This window comes from Ceratotherium simum, chromosome 8 (genome assembly GCF_057802395.1).
Source record: "Ceratotherium simum simum isolate JZ-2026a chromosome 8, ASM5780239v1, whole genome shotgun sequence".
NCBI lineage: Eukaryota > Metazoa > Chordata > Mammalia > Perissodactyla > Rhinocerotidae > Ceratotherium > Ceratotherium simum.
Genome location: NC_141907.1, coordinates 57,983,335 through 58,007,108, shown reverse-complemented (window position 1 = coordinate 58,007,108; position 23,774 = coordinate 57,983,335). Strand labels below are relative to the sequence as shown.

Below are 23,774 nucleotides of genomic sequence, written 5' to 3'. Positions count from 1 at the left end.
AAAGCTAGACAATCACAGACAATCTTCCCTGAAGGGATCTAAAGGGTTTTCTTCCTCCACGCGGAGCTATTTTTGACTGGTGAGGGCCTTCCCATTTGTGAAGATTGGGGTACAAAATTTTTTGGTAAATCAAATCTTGCCAGAAAGGTGTAAAAGAGGAAGACTCAAGGGAAAAGTAAGGAAAAGAGAGAAGGCAATAGGGCAACAGCACTGCAGAACTTAAGGAACCAGCTAGCTGTCCCTTCAGCAAGGGACTTTTTCCCTATCAATATGAAATCACTGATTTTTCCCTTCTACTTACTTTAATAAACATGTACTGAGTTCCAACCATCGATTACACACTTAGAACACATAAAATCAAACTTCTGATCTAGACCAACTTAGTAAGGCCAAACTAAAATAAGAAATATTAGTTTGGGGGCCATATTAGTTTCATATTTTTATATTTAGGGGAATAAAGAATTTTTACAATGTCAGGTAAAAATAAAATATTTTTTATACATTTATACTTCCCAAAAGTTTCATGGGCAAAACTAAACCCACATTTACATACATCTAGTCCAATCTATGAAGAACCACCTTGTATTTTGTAACAAATATCCAAACAGTGAAGAACTCTACTCAGTGGGCCTAAGCAAGGAAAAATAAAATAGCCTTTTCTCTTTTGCGGGGTCTGGCCACTTGCCTAGCTCTATCTGACTCGAAAACAAAATTAATCTAAATTCAATAAATGAAAGCAAGGACTATTATGAAGGGGTTTAAATAAATTCGTATTATGTTCACAGAACATGCAGTCTTTTCCCATCAAAACATTACAAAGTGCTAAATAAGGCTACAATTAACAAGGTGCCAGAAAGCAGCAGAAGTACTTCCAGTTTCCTGGTGCCAATTAAATTAACCTCAATTGAAAGATAGAGTCCCTTACAAAGTTTTCCCTAACGATTTTTTAACAAGGGCGTCAGTTTTACCCAAGTTGTGAAGAGCTGAACTTTTGAACCAAAGTAGCACATAAACCACATTGACTTTATTCTTTCATTAGTAAAAAACTTTTAATCATTGATCTCAGCCATGTAAGTAAGAACAGCGTGTTCTTAGTATAGGGTAAAGGCAAACGGATAAATAGTATCCTGAGGAGCACACTGAAAGGGTTAGATTTACTTCTTGAGACAAATAAAAGGAAGCAAGGAAGGAAGGAAAGAAAGAAAGAGAGAGGGAGAGAGGGAGGGAGGAACAAGGGCAGGGAGGCAGGGAGGGAAAAAAGGAGGGAGGGAGGAAGCAAGGTAGATCGTAGCTCTCTCACTTTCCTAGTCAAATGACCCTTAACAACCTATTTCAAGAATGGGTATGTATGATAACATTTGTTAACATAAGCTAACTTTGTTAATTAAATCAGAAATGAAAAGCAGATGAATGGTAGGGAAAGTAGAAAATAAATACATTTTAAAAACTCAGAAGTTAATGATGAGCACTTTTCTTCAAAGATCTATTACTGGACTATTTTGACTACTAGAAAAACACGACTACACTGAGATTGCTATGCAAAACTTACCTGCACACCATTAAGGGATGCTACCCCCATATACAGGAACACGCCATAGAGTACAGGCATGGGAATAAACTAGGAGGAAAAAAAAATTGGAGAAAGGTTAAAACAATAATAATAATAACAATAACGGAGGGGGCAGTTTAAGTAAGGGCTAAATCTGAAACTAAAAGATAGGACATAATAATATAGTGACCTCTAGCTGGCGTGAGTTACTCATCATTGATAAACTTCTAGACCCTCTGTACTAGAAATAAATGAAGGAGGGGGAAGGAGACTTTCAATTTTCATCTGTTGCCTGTTTGCATTTTTTTTACAATGAGCATGCATGATCTTAATAAAAACTTTGTTTTAATCAGAAAAAAAGTTTCTGTTTCCCTTTCCCCTGAGAAGGAATGACTATGTAAACCAGATGCTTGCACGGACTGTGAGACAGAAAGAGAGGTAGAGGGCTGCCTCACTCCTGAGACAAAGTTCCTTTCCCAACAGTCTGATGATTTTTTCCTTAATAATTTTTGCCAAATGATCTATCAGCTTGGTGCGTAAATGCCTCTTTCAATTAAGTAAACATCAAACGACTGTCCCCTTTCTTCCTCTCAGGAATATTAAGAGGACTAACTAATGAGAACCTGCTTGAAAGGAGCATCGAGCATCTGGAAGCAATTAATTACACACGTGGATTAATACATATCTTTTAAATCTGAATTAATACATTTTCATGCATTAATTAGCAAAAGTCTTTTATATTAATACAAAGTGTTTTAACAACGGGAGGTTTCAAAGCAATGCTTGTAAGTTTTATCTCTTTCTAGATCTTTGAAATGTCCCTAGTACTGCAAAACTAAGCAGAACAAGGATGATTCTGTTTTTGGGAAATCTTCTGTCTGGACAACAAAAGGTTCTCAAGTTTGGATTTTGAAAAGTTCAAGTAATTTCAGGAGTTTTCAAAAACTGCAATCAATTAAGTCCAATCTTAACAAATCTACATAAAGGAGGCTATTGTAGCCAGAAAACAGTATGATTTTAGAGTAATTTTTAAAGAACCATCACATGTGTTAAGTAAAGCACAATTTCTATCAACCTCTCCTTGTAGTTACCTAAAACAGTTCTGTATCTGAGACTCTTTGGCCACTACTGGAGAAATAGTAAATTCCAAAATGTGTCACGACGGTCTCCAATTGTTATTGGTTAGCTACAGGAATCGTTAAATTTATATGGAAGAAATATACGTATTTATATAAAACATCACATGCTTCTTCTAAAAAAGACTAACAATTTTAACATAGCTAATTTGATTTTGAGTTCAGAAAAAAATAAATGACATCAAATGTCGAAGGGAGTGGGAGGGACAGTGTGAGTGGTGGGGAAGCCGTGTAAGCTGTAATACCCAACAGTCACCACAAAGAGGTGAACACATCCCGTTCAAGCCACCTGAGTTCTGACACGTGCCTTTATTTCCTTCAGAATGTGCAAATTTCCATTCCTTACAAGTCCTCTGTACAAATTTTCTAAAAAATAAAAAATGAAACTAACAAAAGGACCATTTTACGGCTTTGACTCATTTCTTAATTTTTTAAATATCTTCTGCAGGCAAGGGCACTCTCATTTTTCTTAATATATGATGATTTCTTTCTTGTCATTTCATTTCTCATTCCTTGGGAAGGAAAGAAAGGTAGAAGGAAGAAAGAAAAGTATAGTTCATGGGAAACTACTCAGAAATCCTGCAGTAGTTACTTTTTAATCCAAGTAAAGTGTTTTTCTGGCTTGAAAAAAGTAATCATAAAGGTGATCCCGGGTCTTAGCTCTACTCCTCATCTATGTTTAGCTCAATATCTTCTCTAGAGGGAAGGAAAGTCGTGCCTTGGTGCCTAGGTCTATTCTCTCTGAACATAAGATGACAGACATGGTTGAATCTACTACAAAATAAAAGCAGAAGGTACCCTTAACTCAGAACGGGGTACAGGTAAGAAAATAGCTTTAGATATGATGATGTTTTTAAAAAATTATTCTTTGGTGAAAAGGAAATAGTACGTACAATGAAGGTTATTAAATCGATTTTTGTCCAACTTCAATGTGATACAAATGTCTTATGAAATTCATCATTTTCTTTATGATAGTGCAGTGTCTCAATAAAAATATTCCAGTTTAGGGGACCGGCCCTGTGGCCAAGTGGTTAAAGTTACGCATGCTCCACTTTGGCAGCCCAGTTCGCAGGTTCAGATCCCAGGCGCGGATCTACTCCACTCATCATCCATGTTGTAAAGGCATCCCACACACAATATACAGGAAGATTGGCACAGATGATAGTTCAGGGCTAATCTTCCTCAAGCAAAAAAAAAAAGAGGAAGACTGACAACGAATGTTAGCTCAAGGGTGAACTTTCCTCACCAAAAAAAAACAATCTTCCAGTTTGGAAATCATGATGAAATTTGACCAAGTTACTGGGTTAGGGGATATTTTTTATTTGATTTGGTTCATGAGTCATATCAGAAGGTCGATCCTTAAAAATTCATCACAATGGAATCATTCATTACAATAGAAATTTCCCAAAAGGAAGGAAAAGAAGATATGCTTTAAAAGATGGGATCCCATTTTAAGTTAACTAGTATAATACACATAGTAATAGCAGGTAGACATTTTCATAAAGCAAGACAGGAGAAATTAAAACATAAAAAACACAAGGGATGCTAGGTTCATAGGCATATCGAGAATTGCCTCTATATTCTCGATAAAATTATGCAAAGAAAATTAAATTAAATAAATAATCAATCATACCCAGCAAGTCAAAAAGCATAATTATAAATAAATATTACAATGCTTTTAATAAACGTTAAAAATGAAAAAATTAAGTGTTTGATCCTACAACCAGATAGAATAATGAAATTGAGATGAAGCCAATAAAGATTTAACATATTCAGCCTATGTCACCAAATTTTTCAAATTCTGGTGAATGTAGTTCTACTCTTTTTCACTTATCTGTCTCTTTGATTTTCTGATAATGTTAGAACATTCCCATAGGAACAATAATGTAAAAAGAGTAAATTTAATAAGAAAGGTAGATTGCAGCTGTCCACAGCACAGAATTCAGTACACGAGTTAGGCCTCTCAGCAGAATAAGAGTCATTGTGTGTGTGTTGTGTGTAAAACCCAGAATGAGGAACTGATTAAGAGCATAGGAATAGAAGTTAGACAGACCTGGATTCCAATTCTGATCTATCTGTTGTGGAACCCAGAGAAAATTATCAACTTCTCCTATTTCTCATCTATATAGTGGTTATAAAAATAAAGATCACATAGCACAAAATACCTAGTTTAGGGCCTGGCTCATAATAGATACTCAATAAATAAGTGTGGTACTGATGTCATTATTATCATCAGGACCTTAACTGGCAAGTCAGAAGGCTGCAGCTGCAAAGCACAACTCTCTGGTCCCTCTGTGGGCGGGGGGGGGCGGGGTGGCAGGAGAATTGGCTAGAAGCATGGCTGCAAAAGTCAGACTCGAAGCCTTGGCTTTATTTAAGCTCTACAATATTGCTCTTTTAACTATAAAAACTGTCTTCAGGGCCGGCCCCGTGGCTTGGCGGTTAAGTGCGCGCGCTCTGCTGCTAGCGGCCTGGGTTCGGATCCCGGGTGCGCACCAACGCACTGCTTCTCCGGCCATGCTGAGGCCGCGTCCCATATACAGCAACTAGAAGGATGTGCAGCTATGACATACAACAATCTACTGCGGCTTTGGGGGGAAAAAAAAATTAAAAAAATAAAAAAATAAAAAAAACTGTCTTCAGGAACATGTTATTAAAATAATATCCTACTGCCCTTAAGTATTAAAAGCTGGACCCATAAGGAAGCTGCCAACTTGCAATCTGGTCCCTAGTCATTGAAGAAACCATGCAGTGCGGCATGATAAGGAGTGTGTGAAAACGCCACGTTTCTCTCCACATAAGACAACTGGAAACTGGATCAAAGAAATTGCAGAAGATCACCTCACAGGGAAATAAAAGTAAATGAGTTCTTTGAGGGCAAATACTATTTTATTTTAAAAGGCAGTAAACTATGATGGTTATGAGATCAGCCTTTGGAGTCAGAACTGCCTGAGTTCAAATCTTGTCTCTACCATTTAAGAACTTGGTGATCTGGCAAGTTATTCATAATTTTTCTTATCTGTAAAATGGATACAATTATATTTTTCGTAGGTGTTATTGGAGAATTAAATTTAAAAAATTGGTGCAGAACCCTTAGTCCAACGCCAAGCTCAACAAATGAGAGCTAGTATGACAATTATCATCACCATCATCTTCACTGTCCTGTCTCCTTGTTTCCCTGTGACTGAGTAGAGTGCGTGGTACATTGCAGGAGCTCAACAAATGTGTGCCAAAAACAAATTAAAGGCTATCCTCCACATTTTAGAACACTAAACAAATCTAAAAGATAAATTTTGGCCACTCTTCATGTTAAAGATAAACTAATTTGAGCAAAGGCAACAGAAGTAGCAGTGAACTTTATTTGATCTTTATTTCTTAGGCTTGCCAGAAGAATGGGAAAAGTTAGCTCAGGAACTGCCTTTCATCTTTGTGCTGCTCTTTGGTCTCCCCTAGTCTCCCCTTACAAAACGCTAGTTTCACAGGCAATATTTCCGCTGCAGAAACACAGATCTAAACTGTTTAACCAGCCTGGGAAGGCAGTTATTCCTGCTTCCCAACAGTTCTGTACTGAATCAGTGGTGAGATTTGAGGCATGTATGACTGTAGCTGGCTAAGGTCAAGGGGTATCCTCGTGAACTTAAAGCTAGTGCACCATGATTCCTCACACTCTCCCATGTAAAAAGACAAATTTTAGCAAAGAGATCAAAACAGAGGTCATAAACTTCATGTTCAAAGTAAGCCTGCATAAGTAGGCATGGGGACCAACTCCCTATACTGCTTAATGCATGGGAGAAAATTACTAGGACCATCTGAGGCCACTAAACTTGTGAAGGATGCAGGGATCCGGGCAGGAAGGTGTTGAGCCGTTTCATTTTAAAAAGTAAAAGTCACATATTACTCTTGATCCTATTCATTTGATCTGTCTTTCAAAGGCAGACTCTTAAGTAAAACCGTTCTCTAAAGTTGTCACCTGTTGCTTTAAAACACTCATAGTCACATGACGGAGGAAAAAGGTTCCCTCCTCCAAGGTAAACCCTGATACCACTTTCTGTGTGAATTCTGAGGTTAATTGTTAATCTTGACTTTTACTCAGTCACAACTCAGGTTTTAATTCAACTGTACCCTCAACATCTGCTTCTTCCTGTATTGACTTTTCATATGAGCTAACATGGGCTCTGTGGTAAATGCACATAATTTACCCAACTTAAGTGGTAAGAAGGACACATGATCTGAAATTAGCTGATGTGATTCCCGAAGTAAGGAACAGCCTTACTTTCTGAAGTCAAGACTTGGAACCAACCTAAGTGCCCATCAAGGGAAGAATGGATAAAGAAGATGTGGTATATATACACAATGGAATACTACTCAGCCATAAGAAACGATGAAATCCAGCCATTTGTGACAACATGGATGGACATTGAGAGTATTATGCGAAGTGAAATAAGTCAGAGGGAGAAGGTCAAATACTGTATGATTTCCTTCATTAAGTAGTAGATAACAATAATAAACCATCACATAGAGACAGAGATTGGATTGGTGGTTACCAGAGGGGATGGGAGGAGGGAGGAGGGCGAAAAGGATAATTCGGCACGTGTGTGTGGTGATGGGTTGTAATTGGTATTTGAGTGGTGAACATGATGTAATCTATGCAGAAATAGAAGTATAACGATGTACACCTGAAATTTATACAATGTTATAAACAATGTTACTGCAATAAACAAAAATTAAAAAATAAAATAAATAAATAAAAAAAAAGAATCACAATAGACGATGCTAGACTATTTTATTCTTGTTTTTTTAAATCTAGGTTTCCCACAATACATTGGAAACTATAATAACAAAACAATTTCATTTCCCATATTTTAGGCAAAACCTTGCCTATTAAAACGTTTGCTAGACTACATTTTTTACTGATTTTTACAATGACTCTTCGCATTGACCCAAAGTTGCCAGGTGGAAATAGCCACAATTATGGATACCAGCAGCTGAATGAGGGTGAGCCAAAGCATGGATTACTTAAGAAGGGTCAAAGGAAAAGCAAGCTCACCCTCATTGATCCCATACGTCTCTTTCTCCTTTCTCTGTATTCTAATCTGTTCCTGTAGATACTAAGGTGCTTTGCATATCAGGGGCAAAAAGAATCATTGTGAAATAAAGAACAAAAGGGCTTTCAGCTTTAACTCCTCTGCAGCCATATTTGGGTGCAGAGAGCGAAAATAGTGAGGAAGAGGCGTTGCTGAAAATGTGAGTCTTGCATCTCTTCCTAAAAATAGTAATTTATACAGTATCTGTTCTCTGTGTCCCTTTGGAATTAAACATGATTACTCATCTGACAGATTCTCCCAGATTAAAGCCAATTTGCTGTAACAACAACAACAAAAAGAACTTTTTTGGATTAGGATTTTATACTGTATTAACCAAAAGAAATATTAAAAGAAAAGAAAAAATGGGTAAGGGGTGATAAGTACATTTGAACTGATGGGAAAGATTTCTTACTCTTTATCCCTTACTTAGTGGCTAAGCACTAAGAGACCCCATAAAAGAAGCTTTGCAGTTGTGTCACGTGAGCCCACCTTCAGGGAACCCAGGGGCAAATTCATTCCTAGTAGAGCCTCCCACAACATGAGGTCATAATTGCCCACAATGACCTCTCTAAAAATTGATCTGTCCAGATGAGGTCCCATTGCCTATGCAGTAAAATCCGTCATTAGACTTTTCCATCAGCTGATGTGCTGATGTCTGTGGGGCAACAGAGGAACATAAAGCATTTTGGCAGTGGATTTGATGCTCTGAAATTCACAACTTCAAACCTACTTCATAACTTGCTTTGCACTGGCAAAAGTGACAATAGATTTCCCTCTGTCCCTACAGAACATAAGATCTGTACTCTTTTAAGGTCCTCTGTATATAACCAGGCACAACTTCTTTGAGGTTATTTTTAATTTTACTTACCCATGTGTTATATAAGATACATATTCCTTCACGATTCCAGTCAGAAATTAATTAAACCAGTTAATTAACATTGTAGAAACCAAGGACAAAAGATGAATATTTAAATCCTTTAACTGTTTACAAAGTATTTTGTGCATAATGCATGCATTAATCTGAAGGCAAAGTCAGTCTTAGCTGTAGGTTAAGAAATTACAGTTCCACTTTCCTCAAATTCATCTAATTGGCAATTTTTTGGAAAAAAATAGAGGGTTTTTGCTTTTCACTATCTCTACTTCTGTATTGTTTGTATTCTTTATAAGAACGTATTGCTCCATAACTTGAGCAATTAAATAAATATTTTAAAATGCTAAAAATTAGAATTGTTTAAAAATAAACAAAAATTTTCAGAGATAAATTTGGAAAAATATTGTTAACAGTGGTTAATTATAGCTGTTAGGTCTATAGGTGATTTTCAAACTTTGTTCTGTGGTGTAAGACACAAATTAGCAATAACTGGCTAGTATTGTTTATATAACAGAAAAAAAGAATAACAGGCTTGTGTCACAAAAGAAAATTGGAAGCTTCATGACAGGTCTATACTAACCTTCTTTTTTAATCCTATCTCTGCTTCTAAACAGGCTTTTACATATAGTTTATCTATTTAGGCAGATATTCACACCATCAATCAAAACTTATATATTGACTCCTAACTTTCTAAATAATCTATCATATCATTTTTCTTCTTCAAACGTTCATTTCTAAAGTTTTCCAGTCAAAAATCGGTCATTTTACTCTATTCTTCCTTTGTGGATATTAGCCTTCTGATTCAAAGAAAATAGAAACACAGCAATAATTAAGAATAGGAGAAAAATTACAAAACGATCATCCTGAGTCATTCATGTTATCCAGGAGTCTAACGTGGGGAGGGGGCAGGATTTAGGGACAAGTAAATGGAAAGTGATGGGAAGAAAGGATGTAAGGAGACTAGGAGAGTAAAAAACATGGGAGGAGGGTAGAACAGTTAGTTAGACTGAATTGTCAAACTGCCATTTGCATAAGTCAAAAAGTTTGAATATTGGTAATTTGATATGGTTCAACCAAATAACTGCAATAATAATAATAATAGAAGGAGTGAAGAAGTAAGAAGGAAATCAAGATAAAAGTTTTTTAAAGTCCTCATTCTACCTGACCCCCGTTTCAGTGTGTTATAGAACTGATGAGATATTGCAGATATTTCATAAGTATTTCTACTTTTCACATAGCCAATTATCTGTCAGTATTCTGAGGAGGAAGAGGCAAGTATTCCGCATATTTACCTTCAAGATGGGAGCCATAAAGACTGACAGACCAGTCAGAATAAACACAAGGGTTCCAGTGACTCTTTGTTCCCTGAAACCAAATCAAAAGATTACCAATCTACCTCTTATTTTCAGAAACATACTCTTGTCTTTTCACCTTCAAAAAAGACTATACATTGACCAAATCAACGTTTGGCTAAAACAGCAAAGGTGTTGATATCATATGTAATTAATACCTCAAGGATAATATATAAGCTCAACATAACTACAAAATTCTCTTAAAACCATTGCAATACTCGATTTGAATTCATCAAAAGAAAAGTGATGCTGCTAAATCCTTTGCTCCTTTTAGAATTAAGAAAGAAAAAATCACTTGCTCTTGGTCCATCAATTACTGGCCTTTTTGAAGCCCTTATTTTTTTAAACAACTTGTACTGTTGTGTAATTACACCTTCTTTCACTGGAGACAGATATTACATTGTCCCACATTCTAATTAACAAACAGCTCAGGGAAATTTCATAAGTGCAATAAATCCCATCAGTCTTATTTCCAAATCTACAACAACAAAAGTACTTTTTAACAAATATGATTCCCATACAACACCCCCTCCTCCAGCCCCCAACAAAGAATCACCCACTGTTGTGGCGTGGGAAACGATGGCTCTGTCATGTGAGCTATTTACCCAAGCACTTAGGAGCAGGGTTTACTGCAAAAAATATGCAACAGTGTATAAAGGTCTTGTATACGCCCTTCATGGCTACCCAAATTAACAGCTGGAGGTCAAAGTTTCTCAATGCTTATGGGGACAGAAAATACACTGGAAAATAACAACTTCTTTCCCTTCACAGAATCTTAAAAATCATAAGCAGACTCAAGAATTTTAGGAAGTCTCAATAGAGCTGAAAGATGAAAGGGTTTGGCCTTTATGATTGTGATAGAGTAAGTACACAGCACCAAAATGTCCCACATGTCGAAGAATATGAATGACCTGTTTGCGTTTTTACGTTGTATCGTTTAGCCTTTCATTAATCAAAGGAAATTTATGTATTTGTGTATGTAATTTATGTATCATAAGAAGTAAACTCAAAAAATTATTGAAGACTCTCTTTCTGATTTGTTCTTTTCTTGAACAGCAAGTACAGGAATAAATTAATCATCACCGCCTTTCTCCTCCACATCTGCCTTATTTCCTTATGACTGACACATACATGTGCACGATGTGTTTTGTAGAGCCATTTTCCTCTGACTTAACATACCTCACTCCTAGAAATTTTGGTTGTTCTCCAGGTGCAGAAGTCTCCGTCTCCATCTTCAAACTGTCGATGTGAGCAATAGAGATGACGGTAGCAGCCACATACCACGGAAGAGCCATGAAGGAGCACACCACCATGAGGATAGCCACCCAAAAGAGGTCCAGATGATATCCAGCTCCTTTCTGCAGAAAAAGGTAACAAAACTATATGGAGAAAATACTCATATTTCTATATCATCATATTTCCAGATGGGAATTAAGATTACCAAAAGAAACCAACTCACTTTGCTTGACAAAAATATCTACTACACGGTAAGTTCCTTGAGGGAGGGGACTTTATCTTCCTCATCTTATTCCCCCTACCAGTTAAACACAAAGCTGCCACACGATACCTCCTTTAGCTTGATTTAAGTCATAGCTAACTTATTATTTGTTTATGTTAATTATCCTCTCTGCATTCAATTTTGTAATCAGAGCAATGGAAGTATATGTCTACCCTGAAGAGTTATTAGGATCATTCAATGAAGTAACAGAGGCAAAGAATCTTGTAGGAACTTAAATGGTAGCTCAATTACACCGTGGGAGCTCAATAAATGATGATAGCAGCAGTAGTGGTATTGGTGGTGGTTGTTAACATCAGCACGATAAGCACCTTAAAAGCATACACTATGCCTTCTCTGCTTGACTGTTTAGAGGTATGCTATTCATCTAGACAGTCTTCAGCATATGTAGACTAAAGATTTGAAAGCAACCTTTAGAAGGTATGTAGAAGACCATTTCTCGTATCATCGTATATAAAATACGTATATAAAAATAATTGTTCAACAATCTATTAAACATTATCATTAAGGTAATTAATACCCCCTTAATCAGAAGAGGCTGATTTCAAACACTGCCCTATGGTCACAATAACATTTACTGACTGGAGGAGCAGACAACATAACAAAAGATCTAGCTCTTTTACTCACTAAATAAATATTTTTAAATGTGTCCACAATGTTATTCTATGGTTATATTTCTCTGCTCTATTTATGAAGAAATCAAATGCTTAATACCCCTATGGAGCCAGAAAAAATAGAGCAGTCCATTTTCACAGCATGGAAGCAGCAGCATTAAGAGCCAGAGTATGACCAATCCAAGGGAATGGGCAGGCTGGCTTTAAAAAATGAGAATGCAATCTACCCTAGGAACCTGGTGCCTGTTATCATTCAGATCCTGTTACAGTTAGTCAGAACACCGCTCTCCTCTCACTGAAACGCCAAGATTTCACCCCTGGCTCGCACACATGGGTCTAATCACGTTCTCAGAGAACTCATCACAGGCAAGGGAAGCCGACGCAAGAAAGAAAAGCATATATTTACTTAATCCAGGCTTGACTAAGAATGAAAATCTCCTTGGGAGACAAATAGGTTACTATATTTTCAGCAAACCAGTTCATTTCAGCTTAAGTGGTTTGAAAGCATAAGGGTTTGAACTGGGAGTGGGGTAAGACAGGGGAAGGAGGTCGAAGGTCAGGATGAGCAGAAATATACTTGTTCAATAGTGATGAGGTGAATATCATGATATATCTGGGATCTCAGTTATTTATTCTTTCAACAAATATTGACTGCCCATTTATTAACAGGCACAGTTCTAGGTGTTGGTGATATATTTGTGTGTAAAACAGACAAAAATTCCTGCACTTATGAAGTTTCCATCCTAGTGAGGGAAACAACAATAAACAACATAAATAAGTAAACTATACAGTATCTTAACTAGTAATAAGTACTAAAGAGAACTACAAGAACTTGGGCTTATATGCTGAGTACGATGGGAAGCCACTGGAGGGTTTTAAATGGAGGAGAGACATGATTTGCTTATGTTCATCGCTATGGCTGCTGTGTTAGGAACAGACTGAAGAGAGCAAGGACAATAAGACCAGTTAAGAGGTTGCTGCCATAATCCATGCAGGAGACTGTGATGGTTAGAACCAGAGTAGCAGTAGTGAGGACAGCAAGACGTGGTTGGATTCTGGTTATATCTTAAGGTGTTCAAGGCTTACAATGTCTAGTATAGTGTCCTACATAGAGTAAATACTGGAGACATATTTGTCGACAGAATGGTAAAAGCTATGCTCAAAAATTCATGGTGCCCCAACTATTGCCATAAAGACCCCAGAACCCAAATGGTTATGTTAGAGAAGTTGCACCTGCAAAACAAGCCTATACATATGAAAACAAACCAAGTCTAAGATGTCTCTTTTAGCTAAAAGTATCTGAATAACCAGATTTGAATGGAATGAAAATAATATTCAAATATTGAGACTTTTTATGGAAATAATACTGTAAGAAATACAGAAAACAGCATTTTTCTAAAATAACATGTGAAGTCTTTTGTTCCTTACCCTTCCTCTCTACTGCCACTGCCTTTTTCACATTCTTCTAATTTCTCACCTGGACTACTCAGCAGCCTCCTGATCACTCATCCTCCACCCACCTCCACTCTCGCACCTCTCCCATCCATCCTTACTGCTGCCAGAGTCAGGGTCTACAATGCAGCTCTGATGCCATCCATCCAGGCTGGAACGCTGAGGGAGCAGAGGAGGCCAGTGGGAGATGAGCAGACCAAGCAGGAAAGAGCATGTCATGACAAGCCTTGCTTGCCATACTGAGGCTCCTGCATCTGAGGCTGTGATGGGGGCCCTCAAGGATTCCTGAAACGGTCATTCCCTAAACGTGCCTTGCACATTCTGCCCCACTCTTCACACCGGCACTCTACTTATACGTCTTGACATTTGTTTAAATCCATCCTCTCCCTTCAAGGTCCAGCTCAAATCCCCTGGCTTCCTTCACATCACCAGCAACCCTCAGCCCTCGGTGCCGCTCTCACCACAGAAGTCCCTGCTTTACTCTTGTTCCTGACAACCCACTCTCCTCACAGAGTAATTGTTTTAAAATCTCAATCATTACATGGCACTTCACTGCTCAAAACCCTCAAGTGGCTTCCTGTTTCACTTAGAATAAAACCTAAACACTGTAAAATCATCTATAAGGTTCTATATCAGTTTTTCTTCCTGGAACTATTTTGCCCTCCAGGGGACATTTGGCAATGTCTGGAGACATTTTTGGTTGTCACAACATGGGGAAAATGGTACAGCTGGCACCTAGGGGGTGAGATGCCGCTAAATAGCCTATAATACACAGGACAGCCACCAACAAGAAAGAATTAATCAAAATGTCAATAATGCTGAGGTGGAGAACCTTCGTTCTATGTGGTCTGGCCCCACTCCCTTTGACCTCATCTTGAATCACTAACTCCTCTATGTTCCAGGCACACCGGCCTGCCTTCTGTTCCCCACCACACCAAGCTCCTTCCCACCCTGCAGCCCTTGCTTTTTCTCATATCTTTGCTTGTAAAACTAATATTTAATAAACATTCATTGAACACCTACTCTAGGCCAGGCCTTGTGTTAGATAAAACAATAAATAAGAGAGAACACTTGCCCTTAAGGGGTTTACAGATTATTAGTTGAAGCCAGATGTGGAAGAAAATAATTTATTGTATGTGCAAGATACAAGGCACAAAGAAAGGCAAGGTCAATTTCAACCTTGGTGGTGGAGATGGGTGGTGAAGAGGGAAAATCCACTAAACCCCTTCAGGGCAGAACCATAACTGAGAACAATTTTTACCTTTAACATCTAACGCAAGTGTTCTATACATAACAAGGACTCAATAAATGCTCAAGAGATTAAGTATGTCCTTAAAAGTTTAAAAAAGTCCTTGTCTTCATGAACATAAATACAAAGGATGTTCTACTTTCTGAAACTGGAGATTATTTTAAGTTTAAGGATAGAAAGTGAAACTTTACTTCCTTTTGATATTGTATATGCTTTGCTAATACAGAACAAAAGTCATTTTTGGAATAAATCCATATAAATCAAAATCTTAGAGATAAAAAGACTAGCCTAACAGTCTAAATTTACATCTAGAAATACATGATAGCAAAGGGGTCAGGAGCGGTACAAACACAGGGGCAGACACAGAATAAACATTCATGCTAGGAGCCCCCCATGAGCCAGACAATGAGCTTGTTTATGGGGACACCAAGAACCATGACATAGTTCCTCCCACCAAAGGGCACACAATCAGATGAGGGGATTCAGATTTGTACACAAATTATAATGCACTCTAAATAGAGATTCAAAGAGGTTTGAAAAGACACCCAAAAGTAAGAGGATAAAGTGTTTAGTGCTGCCTGGCGTGAACCCACCAAAACTTTCTGCAGTGATGACATCTAAACAGGGCTTTGAATAATATAAGCACTCACTCTGAGAACTGGAGAGGGGTTGGCACGTTTTTCAGTCATCACCCGTCTCACACAGTGCAGCAACTCTGCGAGTCATGTGGCCCAAGATAACAAAGTTCTTCAACATGGATTTATTGAGTCTACCATATGGAAATCATTGCGAGGGGCCACACAAGCACTGGAAAGAGGACTAAAACATCGTCTTTGCCTTGAAAACATTTTGGCCCAGAAAAGGAGATAAAGTCATTACACAATTACACAAAATAACTACCAAACAAGACATCATGTGCCCAGTGCCACAGACTAATACAAATATACTAAGAGCAAAAAAAGGGGAATAGAAATTACGCCAGGAGTGAAGGCTACACTGACAAGTTTTTATATTCGGAGGATCTTAAAGGATGGGGAGGATTTTGATGTGGTAATTGTTGAGGAATGGAGAGGAAAGCTGGAATAACTAGCAGAAGAAACTGCCAGATTTGAGGAGAAACCAATAATTCATTTGACCAGAGCCCTGTATTGTGGAGAGAATCATTTTAAATCTAGGTTGAGATCATATCACTAAGAGACTTAAATCCCAGGCTAAGGCTTAACTGACATTCTTCAAGGGGCAAAGGTTTAGCGAACCAAGGTGAAAAGATTTAGAAATATAGGACTGACATATAAGAACAATGCTTTAAAAAAAATTACCGCTTTTGGAATGAAGTAAGGGAGACTGGTTATTAACGCATGGCTAACCATTAGAATAGTCCAGACATGAAATAAAATGACTGCGTCTAAGGTTATGATAGCAGGAATAGAAAGGAAAAATAAAAATGGCAAATTTTGGAGTTATCTAAGAAAACACACTCAAATTAAGGGTTTTACCATAGAGGATAGCAGAGAAAATTTATTGTTACAACCACTTAATATCTATTTCTAGATACCTATGCTAAACTACGTCTCCCTCCCACACTCTATCTATAACACTTAAAATCACTTTCCTTGCGAGAAGTATCCCTCACTTTGCAGTCTGAAGCTCAGACTCTCTTCCTGCCTCTGCAATGATTCAGGGAATGACCTTGGAGAAGTCATGACCTTGCTAAACCTGGTTTGCTTTTGAGTGCTCTCCAGGGACAATGTGAGACACAACTAACCAAAATGATGGCCAAAAAGAGCCAAGTGCCTTAGTGTTCCTAAATCAATACAGAGCTGCTCAGCAGAGTGGAAAGGTGGATCTCGTCCCAAACAGAGCAGTCAGCCAGCCAGGGCTACTTGACACAGAGCCAAAGCAAATGCCACCCAAAAACATGCTGCTTTTAATATCACAATGCCCCCATCACTTTCACTGTTTCAGGTTTCTCTTTTGCATCAATTTCATAGCAGGCAGAGCCCTTTATAATTTTAGACAGAATCTCCAATTTTCACATCCCACAGCCTCTTGTCCTAACAAAATGTGAACAAAACAATATCCAGAATGAAAAGCCTTTGATTCATGATGATATCTCCACTGGTATCATTAGATTTGTGTCAAAAGACTGGCACTTATTCTGTAACTGTTGTCATTCAAAGGAATGATTTCAAATAAGCAATTCCAAGAGTAATGAAAACTTATTTTTTATATACTCAACTCCTATTTTAAGAGGTAAATCCTAATATGCCTGACTTTCCAATGTTTTCTACAGGAAATAGGAGAATTAAAAAATTCTATATTTTATCAATCCTAAATTTGCTAAATTTGAAATTCTGAAATTTATTAATAAGAAAACTTAATGAGCAAAAAAGAATAAGCATGTACCTCCAAAGACACATAGCAAATCTGGCAAACTATATATCAAAATTAAGAATATGTTTCCAAATTTTTTCCAGAATAAAATATATTAGTCAACATCCATTTCAAGCCTGCAAGCTAAATCAACACTGAAACCCTTCCCAGCATAGAACATCTGAAAATGATGAACAAAATATAGAAAATATCTTATAGAAATCATGGCTTATCTGCCAAAAAGTAAGAGAAACACCTGGAGACAAAAAAACAAGGGCAAGAAGAAAAAGTAAATCTACAGGGACAGTAAGCCCTGGAGCCTGGGCCTGCCCTAAGAGACTGTGCCAATCCAAGGGGGTTTACGGCCTGGATTAGAATGACCATCTGAACTCTAGGGACAGGAGCCTAATCCTCGGGATATGGGGGAAAGGGCCCCCAAAATAAAACTAGGATACTATAAACATAGCATACTCAGCTGATCAACTAGAAAAAAAACACCCTACAGAGAAAGACAGTGGGGATACACGCCTCTCTTGGCCTTGCCACTAGATGTAATGCCATAAGAAAAGAAAAAAAGAATCTCCAAAGACATTCCTAACCATAAAATTGGGTTTGGGGCTGGAATTCATTTTACCTCTGTGGTCTGGAAAACTTTAAGCCAAAAATGTAGTGTAAAGTGGTCCTGACCTTCTATCAACTAGTCTTGTCACGTCACCCTCAAAACTATATAGATACAAATATAAAATATCAAAACTACACTTCATCAAGCTTCTAGAGCCAATGACCAATTTAAAAGAAATATGGAGGACAAAAGAACATGCTAAATGACACCACAGGGAAGCAATCATCAAGACCTAGACTATGGCAAATTCTTCAGGACAAATGCAGCAGATTTTATTTTCCAAAAATGGCTGGAAAAATGTCTCTTATCCCACACATTTTTCTACAATGTAAAATTGCCATTCCTCCATCAAACGGTGGAGTCCTTCCTTACTCTCTTGAATGGAGGTTGGCACTGTGACTATTTTGACCAATCAACTATGGCAAAGTAAAGAAGTAAAGCTGTGACAGTTGCAGGAGTAACCATGAAATGGCCTAGCATCTTCCACTTCTTAATTCTTGGAAGTCAGTTGCCACATAACAAGTGCAAATAACCCAAGATTGTCATGCTGTGAGAAGCCTAAGCCACATGGAAAGGCTTTGGAGGATGAGATGTCATGCAGTGACAGAGAAGAGAGTGACAGATAGACAGACAAACCAAGGAATATCAAGGCATTAGAGCATGTGGGTAAGTGAAGAAGCCATCTTGGGCAATCAGCCCAGTCAACCCTTCAGATGACAGAAGCCCCAGCCACAGGCTAACTCCAACTAGAGGAGAGACCACAAGCAAGAAGTACCCATCTGAGCCCTGTCAACCTAAAGAAACACGAGAGATGATAATAAATTGTTGTTTTAAGTCACTAGGTTTTCAGGTGACTTATTATATAGCAAAAGACACACAGAAAAACAACTTGGTTGTCCTCAACAAATAAACTATAAGGGAAAACAAACAGATTAATGGAGGGGAAAATCTATGGACTAAAAGTTTATAAAAGATTTAAGATAATGTTTGAACTTTATTTGGATCCTGATTTAAACAAATAAAGTATATTTTTAAATTTATTATATTTATGACATATTCATAAATTTAAATATGGTTAAGGAATTTTGTTAACTTCTTTTAGACTGATAATGGTATTGTGGTCATGCTTTTAAAAAGAGATCTTATCTTTAGAATTACATACTCTCTAAAATTTACGGATAAAATGGAATGCTGTCTACACGTACTTCAAAGTATTACAGGAAGGGGATAAGATGATAGGGATTTAAATGATACAAAATTGGACATGAGTTGATAATTGTTAGAGCTGGGTGATAAATATGTGGAATTATACCATTGTGTCTACTTTCATATATGTTTAAAACTTTCCATAATAAAAGATTTTTTATAGGGATAAATAAAAATAAAGTGTTCCCAGCTTGGCTAGACTCTCTTATACCTCCCAGAAGAAAATAAAATCTTCTCTGGAAGGCTTTGAAGCATTTGTATAGGAAGATTGGCTCACTTAAAAAAAAAAAAAGGCACCAAGTACATGAAGAAGAAAGACACCAAGAGTAAGAGTCAGCCAAGAAAATGAAGTTCAGAATAAAAGCTGCAAAGATAGCAAATACATATAACAATAAATAAAAGAGTGCATGGAAGAATAAAAAAGAAGGTAGGGACTATCAAAATTGAATGGGAAGATTTGGGAAAGAACAAAATGGAACTTCTAAATATAAAAGAGTGTAATTCTTGAAAGGAAAATTCAAAATGGAATGGTTTGGTAGTAGAATAGAACCAACAGAAGAAAAAAACTGGTAAAGAGAAAGATCTGAAGAAATTATCCAAAATATAACACAGAGACTAAGAGACAAGAAATATAAAAAAACAACAACAAAAAACAGGTTAGTAGAAACGAAGCACAAGATGGGAATGTAAAATAAAATTCTACTTGGAATTCCAGAAGGACATTCTAGAAATTGAAAGAGTTACAAACTTACAAATTTCCATAATTGATAAAAGACAGGAAGATTCAGGAAGTCCAATAGACCAATATATAATAAAAAGAAATCTATGCTTATACAAGTACTGGTAAACTCCAGAATAAAGACAAAAAAAGAATATGGTAAAAGCACTCAGAAGAAGAGAATAATTACTTACAAAGGAAAGAGAATTATAGTGGCGGTTCACTTTTATGGAAGTCAGAAATACTGGAAAATAGCTTCTAAGTGCTGAAAAAAGAAAATAGCTTTCAACCTAAAATTATATATCCAGAGAAACTACCTTTCGAGAATGAGAGTCAGACAAAAATATTTTCAGGCAAACACAAATGAGAGAGTTTACCAGCCAATGAACCTCACAGGAGGAAATTCCAAAAGTCTGGTAAATAAGTACTGTTTAAGGGAAATAATTCAGTCTAAAGGAAAGTATTCCAAAAAGGAAGGTCTGAAATGCCAAAAAAAAAGAAAATGGTAAACTTCTACGTAATTTTAACAATATTGACCATGTCTAATTAATTGGATTTTAAAGTCCAGATAGCAATAAAATCTGTGTAATAACAGCATATGATTCAGGAAGGAATATCAAAATTAAAGCATTCTTTAGCCTTTAGCATTATTCAGGAGAAGGGTAAAAATACTAACTTTAGAACTGAAATATGCATATTAAAATATGCAACATAATCACTAAAAGAAAAGATAAAGTGCGTAAACTAATAGAAAAACAAGTAGAATAAGAAAATAAGAAAAACAAAACTGTATTAACCTAAAAGAGGGCAAGAAGGGAAAATAAAAAAGAAAGAACACGGAGAAAGTTAGACAAGTAGCAAAAATAACGTAGTAAAAATGAATCCAAATATATCAGTCATCACCATCAGTTTAAATAGATTAAATGCTTTAGTTAAAAGCAAAGATTCTAAAAATGATTTTTTAAAAAGTCTAGCTATGTGTTATTTACAAAGCAATACAAGACAAAAGGTATATTGAAAATAAAAGAATGGAAAAACACATATCAGGCAAGCGAAAATTAAAAGTTACCGCAGCTTTATTAGTACAAAACAAAATAAGCTTTAAGGCAAAAAACATCACTAGAAACAAAGAAAGTCACATAAAAAGTTCAATCATTAAAAAGATAAACTAAGTCATAAATGTAGATGTACTTAATAACATGGCTTCAAAATAAATAAAGCAAATATTAACAGAACTATGAGGAAGAAGTACAAAAGTTACCACCATAACAGGAGATTTTTAACATATCTTTGTGTAAATGGATAGCTCAAGAAAACAATAAAGTAAAGGCATAGGAAATTTGATCAACATACATTAAAAACCTCACCTATTTTACTGTTTTTCAAACCATTTTGACCCTGATCTTTAATAAGAAATTCATCATGAACCTATACATACTTATATATATTCACAAGCACATACATACACATGCACACACATAATTGAAATAAAAGATTTACAAAATAATATTTATACTTCATAAGTGGAATGTATTACAATATTTTTCTATTTCATTCTATTCAAAAATTTTAAATGCTAGTGGTGATTTTCTAAATTAATTTTATATTCTATTAATGAAATACAACCCACAGTTACAAAATACTAACTAATGAATATATATTGAATGCATCCAACAACTGGAAAAGACATTCTTTTCAAACACACATGGAAATATATATGAAAACTGACAACATTCTAGGACATTAGATAAGTTTTAACAAATTTCAAGAAATCTGTTTCCAACCAACTACATTCACTGACTGCAATGGAATTAAATTAGGAATTAACAAAAAGGATAATTTAAAATTCTATATGCTTGGAAAATTTTAAATGTGCTTTTAAAAACCTACAGCTCAAGAAAAAAAATCGTAACGACAATTAGAAAATACTTAGAACTGAATAAAATTAAAAAGTTGTCAAAAGTTTTGTGATACAGCTTATAACAGAAATGAAGAAAGACTGGAAATTAATGAGCTGAATATCTAACTTAGGAAATTACAAAAAGAATAAAATAAACTTCAAAAAGTAGAAGGTAGGAAATAATAAAGAGCAGAAATTAATGAAATAGAAAACAAAGATATAGTACAGAACATCAATACAGTAAAAACTTGCTTCTTTGAAAAAAGACTAATAAAATTAACAAACCTCAGGCTAGATTGATCAAGGAAAATGAAAAGCATGAATCAATAATATTAGGAATTTAAAGGGAAAAATAACAGATTCAGATTAGAAAAATAATGAAAGACAATATTATAAACATGTCAATAAATTTGAAAATATGGGGGAAATGGAAAAAATCTAGAAAACTGTAAGTGACTAAAATAGAAAAAGAGAAATTCTGAATGTTTTATAACCATTAAAACATTTTGATCATCGGTTTACAAGTTCCACACAGAAACTACCCAACCCAGATAGTTTTACAAGCATGTCTGATCATTCAAAGGAAAGATAATTGGCATGTTACGCATAATAAAGAGAATACTATATTTTATTTCATAGACTAGGATGGGAGTAGAATAAAAGGAGAAACAGTCCCCAGCTCATTTTATAAGGATTGTATATTCCTGATACCAAAATCAGACAGGGACACTACAAGAAAGGAAAATTGCAGGCCAATGTCACTCTTAAACAGAGATGCAAAAATACAAAATGTATATTAGACATTAGCAACCAAATCCAACTATGTACAAAAAAGAAACTATGTTCTACCAGGTTACAAGGTTGGTTCAACAATAGAAAATCTATTAATGTAACTCACCAAGACAACAAATGAAAGAAGAAAACTCATATTTTTATCTCAATAGTTTCAGCAAAAGCATTTGTCATTACCTTCATTAAGGAGAGTTACCACATTAAAATCAGATGTGATATGATAGTGGCTGAGTGGTAAACAGTTTATATTGCCCTCTTTGGTATGAAGGAAATATGATTTGAAATAATTTTTTCAGATTTAAATGAGGTCTTCCTAAAGTATTACATTGAGGAGATGTGTCAACACAAGGTGATCTATGACTCTGCCAAGTCTTAAAGAACATTAGCTATTATGTAATTCCCAATAAAACTGTCTTGGTTTTGAATCACTTAGTATTTTCAAGTACTACAACGAAAGTAAAAGGCAATGATAACCATTATTATGAACATTTACCTTGAGTTTGTGTTCTTTCCTGTTTACAATCACAGCTGTGATTTGCTGGTCCATGAAAATCAGAATGGTGACCAACAAAGCTGGGATAGCAGCTGCAAGGTACACCCACCAGGGGTTTCCTCCAAAGGGTGGAACAAACCAACCCCGGTTTGGACTTGTTGGCTTTAAGAAAAGAGAAAACATTTTTCAAAACAATATTAATACATACTACTTGGTGAAAAATCAATGAGAGACACACACTTTCATTTTCGGAGAGCCAACTCATTCTAAAATAGAAGCAGTATTACTGATAGATTGGACAACAAAGACTATTCACCAAAAACTTCCTAAATGAGGTTATTTTTAGGGCAATATTTTAAATGAAGGAGACTAAGACTATACGCTGATGGAACAGAAGTAAATGCCATTTCGTGCATTTAGGATGATCTAAGATAAGGGCTCAAGATGGAAGAACTGAAGTGCCCTTAAGTTTAAGGGGCAGCGATAAGAAAAACCCAAAAGTAATATTCAGTAAAGAGGCAGGCAAGAAATTACAAAACCACCACGAACTTTGTTCATGGGTTTTGGCATTTATACTGAAGTTGTTTCTACTACTGCCAAATTGTAATAGTTTCACAATACAAAATATAAAAAGCTACAATATTTTTGTGTTATAATTGAACTTTTTATTTAAACTTACCTGGTATTTCTTATTTTACACATGCACATGACCCAGAATAACTGATTAAGTCCTCAGAAAATCACAGAAAATAAAAAATATGGTCATTTTTGTAGTTTTCCATCTATCCTCTGTCAGCAGATCAAAGATCTCTACTACAGCAAAAAGATATTTTCCTATCCTTTTCCT

General features: G+C 36.0%; 1 protein-coding gene across 2 annotated transcripts in view; it reads right to left on the bottom strand.

Moving 5' to 3' along the window:
- The window catches only part of SLC4A4 (solute carrier family 4 member 4), a 274,164-nt gene that overhangs the window by 12,078 nt on the left and 238,312 nt on the right, over positions 1-23,774 (bottom strand). For both annotated transcript variants that reach the window (XM_087434419.1, XM_004419157.3), the window contains exons 17-20: positions 22,928-23,089; positions 11,172-11,350; positions 9,933-10,005; positions 1,550-1,618 (exon numbers count right to left, since the gene is read on the bottom strand). In XM_087434419.1, the coding sequence (XP_087290545.1) occupies positions 1,550-1,618; positions 9,933-10,005; positions 11,172-11,350; positions 22,928-23,089 (483 nt within the window). The remainder of the gene's footprint in view (positions 1-1,549; positions 1,619-9,932; positions 10,006-11,171; positions 11,351-22,927; positions 23,090-23,774) is intronic.